The sequence below is a fragment of the Thunnus albacares genome, chromosome 20 (assembly GCF_914725855.1).
Source record: "Thunnus albacares chromosome 20, fThuAlb1.1, whole genome shotgun sequence".
NCBI lineage: Eukaryota > Metazoa > Chordata > Actinopteri > Scombriformes > Scombridae > Thunnus > Thunnus albacares.
Window position 1 is genome coordinate 15,521,520 of NC_058125.1, and position 12,870 is coordinate 15,534,389.

At 41.8% G+C, this 12,870-nt stretch overlaps 1 protein-coding gene across 1 annotated transcript in view; it reads left to right on the forward strand.

Annotated features, from left to right (window-relative positions):
* The window catches only part of aldh18a1 (aldehyde dehydrogenase 18 family, member A1), a 32,902-nt gene extending 32,097 nt beyond the window's left edge, over nucleotides 1–805 (forward strand). The window contains exon 17 of the mRNA XM_044338208.1: nucleotides 699–805. Within this exon, the coding sequence (XP_044194143.1) occupies nucleotides 699–805 (107 nt within the window). The remainder of the gene's footprint in view (nucleotides 1–698) is intronic.
* The last annotated feature ends 12,065 nt before the right edge of the window (nucleotides 806–12,870 follow it).

Sequence of the window (12,870 nt, forward strand, 5' to 3'; positions counted from 1 at the left end):
ACTAGAGAACCTTGAAAATAAAGATACCGCCATATGGTTGTTTATATTTTTCTTTGCAATTATCCTTTCTGGATGTTCCTTTTTGTTGTCATTTCAAGGATACTGTAGACATCTTAAACCATTTTTAACTGGTAGTCTTGTGGCAGCAGTTATACATCCTTTATGATCCACATTTCTCTATAAAATTTTAATTAAATGGTAAGCAATTTTGGTTTGATAAATTAAAGAAAACTGTGATTTATTTAATCACATACAATGAATTGCATATGTCCTCAAGACCAACACCATGCTGTCTGCACTAGCCATCCTACACCTGCTCCAAAGTAAGCTGTACTTGTTTATGATCTGTCTATAGAGGGAGATCTCCCCGAAATGCATAGGCTTGAACATGTGAGGAGTGACTGAATGGATGATTAAAAAAGACTGAGAGACACACAGACTTCTCCACTGATTTCAGCTCTGAAGTCAGTCAGCCAGGTGTCGAGTGTTTGGGAGATACCGTTTGAAAAACTTGTGAGAGACGGCGAGAGGGAGTGACTGATTGAGACTCTTGAGCGATTATGAGCAAGAACAATGTGCCACAGATAAACAAGCCCTCACATCTCAAACTGCAAGTCTAAAATGTTGAACGTTTGAAACTCTTTTTTTTTGTATAAAAAATAATACGAGCCTCCCTCTCATCGGCATGTGTTTTTCAGCATGTGTATCGGCAGAGACAGCCTACCACCATATGCACCCTCTACCTACTCCATTCTGTCCTGCTTTGCACAAGCGCTCCACCGATAGAAGCACTGCTGCTGTCTAAACGGAGGTATGCCAAAAAACTCTCTTTTTCCCTTTCGTTTCCTTTTGTGTAGGGCCAATCTGACCCCTGTCTTGCACCAGGTGTGCATTTCCCTGATCCCTCTCTTCTTCAACCCTCCCCTTCATATTTACACCCCTGCCGCCCGCAATGAATGATTCACTTGGAGATGCTCCCTTCCTCCATCAGAAAGCTTTGCAACTATACACTACAGCCCAGCCTCCATTTCTCTGATCTCACTATGTTGTGTAACGCTTGAAAAACCCTTGCGTTCTCATACTTGTTTCTTTTTTTCCACGCTCCCTCTCTTGCTCTTTCTCTGAGTTACATTCAGTATTGACTGTTTATGCTTTTTAATGTTGTGGAGAGGGCCCGGGGCTTGCGGATGGGGGAAAAGCGCTCTTCTTGACACACTTACGCCCCCGTAGTGAACTCTAGCTCCCAGCACTCTAGCAAGTACACAGACCTTCTTTTTCCTCTCCCTCCCTTCTCTGTCTCTTTCGCTGCCTCTGTCTTTCTACAACTGGGAGCTCCTCTGAACATCAGCACCCCGTGTTGCTCCACTCCAAAGATCACCTTATGGAAGATTAAGATGCTCAAATGCTCAAGCAAAATATTTACACAATAACCCCCCTTTTGCATCAAAGCGGAGGCAGTGGAGTTGAGTGGAGTGATCTCAGGGGGATGTTGGAGGGCGCCAGAGAGTGCAACAGTCACCTCTGAGTAGAGAAGGCCTCGGTCAAACCTGACAGTGAACAAAAGTGATCTCTCCATCTTTAGGTCCTCAATGTGTCTTCCATCTGTCAGCCCACCTTCAGATCCCCTTTTGACTCATACTCTCTTTCACACACTTACTTTACCGATCGATGCACTGAAATCTCTCCAGCCCAGTTGTGATGAGGAATGACTACCACAGATGATGCTTAATATGAACATGCAGACTTTAATAGTTATTTGTCTGCTGGTATATTTAACTTGCTTTTCTTATCTGGCTGCCAGAATATATTTCCTTCCTTAGTCAAGCCAGCTTCATTTTGTGTGGGTATTCTCAGTGGAACAGTGTAGAAATAAATTGCACAATACGTATACAATGAAGCCAGACCAGGGAGCCATATGTTGACTGCTGTAGGCAGTGTGGGTCAGCCAAGTGTCTTGAGTAAGTCTCTGGACTCCCTCCGCAGGATCTCAATTCAACGCAAACTGTCGTCGCATGCCAGCAGCTAATACAGAGCGACAGCTAGCTGCTCGCTGAAAGGCCGGTGTCTGCTCTTTGTGTCGGCGCTGATTCTCGTGATGGCCATCTTAACAGTCTTCAGTGAATGTGGGCAGCCCATGTATTATCACTGGATTTTCTTGTGTGTCCCTGCTGCTTTGATATCCAGTGATTGACTCCTCACTGGCATTTTCAAGAAAAAAAAAGGAAACTTCAAGTCTTGTTCATCTTTCAAGTTCCGTTCATCTGCTTAAAGAGCATTTCATGGTCAAAAATTGCATTCAAACGCCTCTTGTTCTAGAGGCAGCCACTAATGGAGTCGGTTTGAAGGCTGTTTGGAGTGTGTTTAATGAACACTGGTACACAGTCAGATCCATCAGCGCTGGCTCTTTGGCGGTGACAACCAGATCCTGTAATGTCGATGTTTGGAGATAATGCTACAAATTAAACAAGCACATCTGTCCCATTGTGCCCACAAGGGAATATACGTTACAGTTCACGAAACAATGAAATACAACTCCATCCCAACATGTGACCAGATAGATAGCTATGATAAGAAACACTAAATGGGATTCTAATGTGAAAAAAGCCAGGGTCTGTTTATACTCCTTAATCACTGAGCCTGGTGACAGACCAAAGAGGATGCTTTCACTGTCAGACAAAGGAAGAGAGAGGCTGAATCTGCTGTGGCTAGTGGAGGAGGGGGTACACTGCCTCCCCCCCCCCCCCCCCCCCCCCCCCCCAACATGCCCTGCACCCCTCCTTTTTTTAACTAAAGGAAGACATCATTATGAGTAAATGACATGAGGCGGTTGGTTCTGTTCCACTCCTGGCCCCCCAAGGACTCTTTTGCCCCACTGTGTAGCCCATTCCCATCCCGCTTTGCTGCTGGCCACAGGCCTTCAGAAGCCCAGGCTCGGGCTGCAACTCAAAGAGATGGACGCTCGCACATTATTGATTGGACACTCGATAAAAGGTCATGGGGGCCCTCCTCTGCTGTGGGGTCCAGCACTGTGAGTAAGCCCCTCTCCATCCAGCTTTGCACACACACACACAGCACTGTCCCCTGCATCAGCCACCTGGGGGATAAGCAGAGCTTGCAAACAAGCTAATCATTTTCTCCCTTTTTCTCTCTTTTTCTCACACCCACAGACACACACAACAGCTCCTGAGTGGCTGACAAATGTCAGAATGGCTTGTATGAGATTTTTAAGAAAATTATTTATTAATTGAACTGGTTAATTAGGTCCCTGAGGCTTGCACGCTAATTGAGAGCCACAGAGCTGGCGAGGCAAGAAAGACAAAACAAAAGCAATGGCTCAAACAAATAGACAAGCGCTTGAGAACTGCTAACTCTCACACTCAGCACACACACACACACACACACACATTCACATATACACACAGTCACCCATAAATTAACGAAAAAATAAACAAACAACTGTTTACATTTTTTTTTTCTTCTTGGGCTTCCCCTTTTCCTCGCATAATTTTGTGACCTGCCAAATGTTCTCCTCTTCTTGATGTTCCAGCGATGGAGAGAGACGCGCAGCCACTGAAATCTGCCACATTGCACAAAGCATCTGTCTCCACACAGCACCCTGCATTCATTAAGTTTGTACCAATTAGCAGCCATAGCTTATAGCACAAACATCCATTTGTGCCTCCCACTTTGAAAAATCTTCCTAAAGTGAGTGTGTCCCTCAATATGCCCTTGTGTCACCCAACTTTATCTTCACAAAGTCTCTTTTTCTTGCATAATTAGAGAAGAAATCCATTTCTTCTCCTATCTTCTCTCAGGCTCTGCTTTTGTCCCTTTTTACATCGCACTCGAGTGCACCTTGAGAGCGTGTGTGCTTTTGTCAAGAAATCACACCAAGGTTGTCTGAAAGACTTATGAGATGGAGTCATAGGCGGAGGTTGGTTCGGGGACCAGAACACAGAGAGAGGCGCGCTGACACTTCGACAGTTACACCTGTTTCAACAATTATCCTGCTCTCTGATAAGAGCTGAACTCCTTGGATGTGTGCTTCGTCGAGTTAACTGAAAGTTTTCATTGGTGGCAAAGTCTTGTGTATTCTAACTTCCAAGCCCCAGTTTCATAGCATTTGAAGGTTGGGTTATTGTGAAGAAAAAAGAAAACTAGCTCATGCTGAACATTATAAATAGATCTATAAACCTTTTTGTATTTTAATTTAAAGTGCAACATAGGAACATAAGATTTTTATCTGTGGAGCAGATAAAAGACACAGGTAGCTTAATTGGTAACCTCACTACAGTATTGATTTTCTATGCCAAATGATGGATGATTTAGTGACTTCTAGTAAACACTCATGTTGACTGTGAATATCTAGGTTTGATGGTGTTTTACGGGGCATATATTTTAAATTATTACCACAAAGGTAGATTGAATTTGGTACATCTTATTGTCTCAAATCAATTATATAGACATATATACTATTATACTATATACATTTTCTTTTATCAGAATACGAGTTAAGGACAGTTGCAAGGGGTTAGCATGTTCTTAACATGAAATTTGGCAAAAGCTCCTCACATTGTAATTCTAATGATCGTAGCATGTTGCAGTCTCAACAAAAGGTCAGTTTTTGATATCAGGGGTAATTTTTAAGGCCTTTAAAGCAGTCCTCCTTAACATTCATAAGCAAATATGACCCCAGCAGCTAGAGCACTATCACATTATGATTACCCGCTTAACACCACCACATTGTGAAAATTGCCCCGACCCCCTCCCCAAGTAAATTCTGCCTCTGACCTGCATTCCCTCACTCATGAGGGACCGATTGCACTCTGTCTCGGAAGGGAGAGTCGGATGATGGGGCGCCGAGGTCAGATGCTATTGAGCGATGCTTCAAATAAATGTATGAATAAATTACTTGATAAATAAACGGCTGGACTGAAATCACTGGAGAAAACCAAAGATTTGAACTCGACCGAGTAGTTGTAGAGAAAAAGGGAAAAAAAAAGAAATTGAAACTGTGCTCTTGTCTCAGTTTGTGAGTTTACAATTTAATTTTTTTTAGCGGAAAAGCTCAGTTTTGACTGATTAATGAAAAGCTCGACTGAAATCTCAAGATAAAGTCTGAGATTGAAGCTGAATGTGTAGTTGTGCAGAAAAGGCAAAAATTCCTAAATTTGCTCTCCTGTTTTAGTTTGATCAACTGAAAATCAAATTCAGGCCAAACCCAGGACAAGTATATTGTACTTTCTCATAACAGTTTTATAACCCATGAGTCACAAAATACATATATTCAAGTCCAACTGAAAATCTCATAATAGTTCAGGCCAAAAACATATCTGTTTTATGAAATCCCATTGCCTTTCAGCTAGATTTTAATGAAGTAATAGGACTTACTATAGGGACTTAATGGTTAAATACTGGGTTTTGAAATGCAGGTTTTAAAACTACAGTCAAACATAATCTTTTTTTAATCAGTTTTTATTTGTTGAAACCTGCAGACAAAATGAAAACATCATCAAGATGTTATTACAAAAAACATACAGTAACTGGGGGTCAACTAAAATAGAAATGAAGGCAAACATTAAATTGTATAAGTGTACATGACACAGTTCCTCTCTTTAGCATTCAAGGCTTTGATGTCCCTGAATCCAAAGGCTGCTATGTATGATACAGATCTAGTGGAAGCCATCCTTTGGCCGGCAAAGCTTGCTGTGTGTGTTGATCATGTATGTATGTTGTTGATTCATTCATGTCCCACGACTGTGTCTGGCAGGTGCACAATGCGATGCATCAAAAAAAGAATAGAAACTTTGCTCCCGTTGTAAATGTTCACAGTGCTGTAGCGGTTTTGAAAGATGCTTATTGTTCGCGAGTCACCGACAATAAGTCATGTCTGTATTCAATAAAAGACTAGTTCCACACACGGTTTCAGTTGCAATCAATTTATGTGTAAATCGAGTGCAGCTTGAGTATGCATTGCCAACTGAAGGCTTATCTATGGCCTAACGTATATCATAGTGTTGTGTATAGCTGATACACTATGCATGAAAAGGCCAAGAATAATGTTTTTGGAAGAAGCTAACAGTAGTGGCGAACTGCCAGGGGCAACAAGGTTCTCACTGCTGGCCCAACCATCACCATATGGACAGTCAGACATTTCTTAACTGCAGTGTCCTATTTTGCATCATTAACAGCTGTCAGTCTTTATATGTATCTTCCTTTTTAGTAGAGGCACCAACTGCTCAGCGTAAAACATACATCACAATCTGCCTGCTCCTCTTCCTCTTTGGTAAATCCAGATCTGAAAATAAATCAAAATCATGCAACTTTATTGAATTGTTAAAACAAATGGGTTTTTTGGAGTTTTTTTTTTTTCTTTTCTTTTTGACATTTCATATAGGCGCATCGGCGCATTTGCTTGGCTTGGCTCCTCAAAAAGGCACGAGCCTGAGAAAAAGTAAGCAAACCTTTTCTGTAGCTGATCATGGTGGTGGCAGTAGACACCACAATAGAGGCAGTTGTAAGAAACCTGATCCTGGCTTTGTATTTTTTTTGTCAAGCAGCTACTGTAGATGAACCCATGTGCTGCGGCAGCTTGTCAACATGCAGCATTTTCACTGCAACTCAAAAACAATCTTTTTAAGATTTACATTTTTTTAAACATAAGAAATATGCTAAACAGTTCCAAGTGATATATATATATATACATATGTGAAATTCAGCATACTTTTCAAAATGGTCACACAGTTCCTGGAATAGAGACATTATCTTTTGTTTGAGATCCAGTTTTTCAGTGAGTCTGTCTAATACACATCTGTGATTACCCCAGTGACATGGTTGTAAAACTGAACGTATTAGCATGTACATATTTGGGTTTTGCTTTTATTTTTTGACAATTTAATTTTATTAAATTGTTCACAACACCTTTAATCTTCCAAACTACATTGTCTAAAATGCGCACACGAGTGGTGTGAAGGGGCTCTCAGATTTACAGAGTCACAGATGTGTAATCTTAAAAAATGTTTAGATCTCAAACATTCCCAACAAAAGCCATAAACGTCAGTCCTGTTTCAGCATGACATTAACCACATTGTCATCTACGGCTGTGTCCGCACACAAAAGATTTAAAGGTGTGCTGTGACTGTGGCTGTGTCTCCGTCTTTAGCTGATGAAAGTCCCCTTTACACAGCAAGGCCCTGCTGTCCCAATCCCCATCAGACTGGCACCGATCGATTGCTGGTTGTTATTGACATGACACCTGCCGAGCCGGGCTTTAAGCTATCGAAAACCGATGTGGCAGATCAAAAATAGGACGCCAGCTTTCATGTTTGTAAACAGTATCGATTTGCATAATAACCTTAAAAATTAGTTCCCCGGATTAGGCAAGGACAAACCTGTTTCAGCGTTTGTTATGATGCTTGCAGCATATGCCTAATTAGAGAAAAAAAGGCAGAGGCTGTGATCAGCTTGAAAAACAGGCTGTGATCGGCTTGACAAGTCAGTGCATCGCTGTCAACACCTTTTGGTTTGCCACTGTTAATGAAAGCCATTTTCCATTAAATAATAAAATAAAAACACACCTCTAGACTTCTCGGCAGACAAAAGCGCTGATGCGTCACTTTTACACGGATGCAAATTATTGCTGCGTGTCACAATCATTTATTCATGAGGGGGCCTTCTATCTCTTGGCGGGTTTACCTGCGCCATGGAAATGCTCTTTCCTCCATCGTGCCACGGTGCTGAGAGAGATGTCAGCCTCCAGGAGTGACGAGGAGACAGATGTACTAAAGAAACAACACAAGCACCACTCGCTTCACCAGACGGGTCCAGTTTAAAAGCACTGAATTATGTATCTTAGCGGCTGACACAATCACAGAATGACTTGTCAGCGTTGAATATCTCCATTTCCTGTCTCAGACAAACCGTGACCTTGTTGGCTATCAAGGAGCACCGATCAGCTGCAGCTGCCTACAGATGTTCAACTAACGCCAATTATAATGACATTTATAGAAAGGCTGTTAACTGTAAATACCATCAACTGCATGCTTGTGCCTTTAATAGTGAGATTACTTACATTACACTACCTTAAATTAAACCTGCAAAACCTATAATTCTTGTGTATTTTAATACTTTTGCACTCAAGTGCTGCAACACACAGGCATCACAACAAAAGATGCTGCAAGGCAAAGATAAAGGAGCCTTCCATTTCAACTCCCAGTTGTGGACATTTTTCGTATAATCCATTGCAACACCATTCCTGCAGCAAGAATTCCCCAGTGAAAAATGCGAAAGATTAAAAAAACAAGAGTTTATGGAAAAATAAAGGGCTAGTGGTGTCTGACAAGCCTTTAAATCTAGGACAGTCATCCCAAAGAGGAATGCACATATTCATTGCAGGGACATAAAAGCAGAGTTTTAACTATGCTACGAGGGAGATGGAGATGGTAGGCCATTAGTTGGATTGTGTTCTGATAGCCTGTGAAGACTTCTTTGGCACCCCACATGTTTGAAAAATGTTGCACCGGTTTTTATATTTAAATATTTTTTTAAAGAGCCAAACATATTTATTCTGGACGCACAGATTCAGAGTGTCAGAAAAGACCAGATTGGGGCAGCAGGATAGAAATACTTCATGCGGTTTTGTATTTGTTAATATTTTTACGATTTGCTTAAAAACAAAGGTCAGCACTTATACATGTCTTGGCAAGATAAATTGCATGGAGATACAGTACTAGTCAAAAGTTTGGACACGCTTTCTCATTCAAGGAAATGGGAAGGTGTGTCCAAACTTTTGACAATCAATGGAGACATAAAAGTAGGCAGGTGTTAGTAGTCAATGAAGAACAAGAGAGAGTGGGGAAAGAAACGAGGTGTGGACAGAGTATTTGAAATTAAAAACAGCCATTCAAAAAAGAAAAAAAAAAACTTGGGGTGGATGTGGCAGATTACCACAGCCTGAATGCTTCTCCCAGACCCACCTTAAGAAAACAATACCATATGTGCAAGCTTATTTATGAAGTGCTGACACTGGGGCCTGACAGAATTAGTATTCTGTTAGGTAAATGTTTTCCTCTGGGCTCTGTATCTGCAACAGCTTACAGATGTTTCAGCCATGCAGAGAACGCAAGGCTTTCCCACCACGGCATGAATGAAAAAGCATGTTGAGGGTTTTGCCCCAGCCAAGCTCGGAGAATGATCTACAACTTATACTTGGGTGCACTTTGCTAAGTACTACCTCCTTCACTGGCCAAAGTTTCATCTGACACAGACGCTATTTAGTGCTGCTTCCATGGACTCCAGTGCATATTGTTCGGCACAGATTTGTCAAGCTGGCAACTCTCCAGCGACAGATGTACTGGCAGCAGTGCAGTAAAAAAAAAACAGGACTCAGACTGCACTGCACAGGAGTGTAAAAATAATCTTAAATGTTTTATAAGTATGTTCATAAACTTGAATATCTTGAATAATGTGTTTAGCGGTGTTAATTGTGAAAAGGCTACATTTTTTCTCTTTTTCCAGTTTCTCCTCCGTCGTTTTTGTTCCCTATATGTGTGTCTGTCTCACACACACACCACTGAGGAGTCGTAAAAGCAAACGAACCCAATCTTGTTTATAAGGAGAAGCGTAGGACCAGCTGACTGCTGCGGATGCTCAGCCCCAGCCTTGACTCCCATTTACTAGTGTAACAAACCGTCAGGGAGGGGAGGAAAGCAGGGGAAAACATTGTTATCAGCAGGCCAGATAAACCCCCTCCAGAGGTAGCGCTGATAGAGAGGCAGCCCCGCCACTGGGCAAATAGAAAGATCCTATCTGGTCCTTGCACTGAGCCGGCCAATCAGCCCAGTAGAAGCACTGAGGCTTTCTCAAACAGGGGAGATGTGTGGGGAAAGGAGACCAGAGCATCACTAGGTCTTCTCTTTTTAGTTGGACTTTTAGAGGAGGAGCTGGATCTTGACCGTCTTGTAGAGGCAGCTGAGTGGAGAGAGACCTTGGCTGGAGCTGCAGGGCTCTGGGTTGGGTGTTGGTGGTGTGGGTCAGATCTAAGACATGGGTTCAGGTTGTGGCTGAAAGAGGTTTCTTATACAGACAGAGAGGACTGGGTTTGGTTTTTACAGTAATCCTGTTCTGGTCACCATCTCCAGGACCAAAACATTCTTAATTACAATACATTTCCTGTTGTGTTGATTGACTGATTCTGGACATCGACCTTATGATCAATAGTAATTGTGGGTCAGCAAGATTTAATATTGATTCTTAGTCACATCTCTCAGTATGAATGGCCATCACTAGTGAATGAATTTAGGGGAAATACTCATATGCAATTATAATTATTACATACTTAACATTCTTAAAACATATCAAAAGAATCTTGACCTTCACCCATCAACTGTTCAACCACCAAAACTAATGCACCTTGCAGCATTTGATGAGATAGCAAATAACACCAATACACCAGCTTCAGCCCAGTATATTATCACTCTTGCAGACCTCTGTTATAATACTTTTCAAGGCAGACTTTGTAGCACTTGTATTCTTGATAAAATATGGAAAACACACTTTTTGAGACTTGAAATTTACGGCTCAAATTTACGATGTTATCCCATCATCCTTGCTGTAATTGTCATTTGCCAACTTGTCATTGCACAATGGAATTTGAGCTATTTACTCTGTATATCTGAGTAATGGCTTTTGCGGATGTTCTGATGTCTTTTAATTGACCTTATATTTTTATTTCTTTAGGCTATTAGAATTGTAACAGAGCTTGGGGAGGTGTGAGAAGTCATTTTATACCTAAAATTAAACAGACTAATAAGAAATATTTTAATGTAATCCATCTTTTTTTTCCTTTCTCTGCTCATTCACCACTTTATTTCTTTCTGTCAGGTGTTTCTTTTTCTATCCAGGTTACTGTCATTTCCTTGCTTTTCCTGTGCTCAAATTGCTCATGAAGAGTTGCCAGAAAAATGGAAGCCATGTGTTTAAGTCTCGCCTCATTCAGTAGTGGCTTTAGCTTTCCTTTGGGGTACATACCTTGGAGGGTGCGTCAGCCTAATATACTTCACCTCCCCTCTTATCCAGCGTCTATGAGATACACTCAAGACCAGAGGTAGAAATTAACTAGTTACTTCATCTCTTGTTATTACATTTGAGAGGAGAGTAACAACCTTTTTTTTCTGTAGGTCTTTACCTCTCCATGATTCATTTTGAAAGCACTTTCCTATCATTTCACTCAGCTCTCAATGAAGTCAGCTTTGTGACACTGTTATAAAGGGGCACTTTCTGAAGTTGCAGTGATTGTACTTGAGTAAAATATTTCTGCACTCCTTCCACCTCTATTCAGCAGTTTGATATATGGTAGTGGTGAGAGGCCGAGCTCCTCTATGACAAGCAGGAGGCACATTTCTAGAGGCAGAAAGGAGGGCTGCAGGGTGAAGAGGCTACAGCTGTCATTGCTCATCTTAATGGCATGCTGGAGTACACACACACATGCATACTACATACACACACACACACACACACGCACACACACACACAGGAAAATGAGGAAGCTTTGGATGTACGCTTAAAAACACTTGGGTTGGCCTCGCACACAGTTGCACACATAGAAAACTGTACTCTTTCACATGCGCACACATACGCAAAATGTGCAGGAAATGAGGAGAGGAGGCTTTGGATGTACATATAAAAACATAAGTACTCACATATGTGAATGCATACCCTAGGAGACATTCAAATGGCATCACATAAACATACACATTAGCTGGATTTGTACACGCTCTCGCACGACATGAATATGTATTCCTTCACATTCAGGAGCGAATACACAGCCATACGCATGGATGGCACATACTATATAGCACGCAGACACACCTTCACACACACCAAGCATTGCCTGTGACAGATGTTGGCAGGAATATTGCCAGGAAGAAAGCTCTTTCATTTCTTTTTATTCTCTCTGTATTTTGGCATGCCTATCTCTGTACACAGTGTGGCCATGTCACCGAAGCTGTTTCTTTTTCTCTTCCAGTTCCTCTGTGCACGTTTTTTTTCCTTCTATGTTATCATCATGAAATTGAAGTCATTTGTGCCAAGAGAGATTAGAAGAGAATCTGGGAAAGCGGGGGGGACATTAGCAAAGATATTTTTGTCAGTAATGAGCTAACTCTTTGTTATGCGCTGGGCTAAGGGGGTCTAATGATGACGTTTGTACCAAGAGGAAGAAACTGAGTCTCCAGAGTCCACACACAGCCAGAAACCACGGGCTTTGGTGCAACTCTTAACTCTATTCAATTATGCAGATGAGCCCGTTGGGCTAGTGTTGGCCGTCACTTTAATGATGACGTGGGTAAACAGACATAACTGCCTTTTCTGTCTTTAAGAGTCCCACCCCACCCCCACTGCAAACCCCTTATTTCTTATTTTGCACCCGCAAGAAAGTTAATTGTCGTAGTCATTAAAGAGGTATCAGCTGTCATGCCACTGACAAAGACATGAAGAAAAGGGAAGGCAGAGGGATGTGAAGAAGAGAGAGTTGAGAGAGGTTTATTTTTTGCCTTCCAGGCTGATGGCAAAGAATCTCCTAAGATGCAATCATGATATTTTGATGCGGGATGAGGACTGATCAACCTCTCCAGGCAAAGCCTCTTTGGAGATTTTTCTCTGTTCTCCCCAGTGGCCACCGGGTGGCAGAAGAGCACAAGGAACACACTTTGAAAAGGCTCAGGTTCGCTCACCAGAGACGATGAGGGGAAGCATATTGCCTGTGTGCAAACCAACTACAAAAAAACTACGCCAACAGCCCTGGAAATTATTGTTAAACTTACAGTCAAGTATGCAGATATGCTTCATGATCACATGGCTGCTATTGTACAC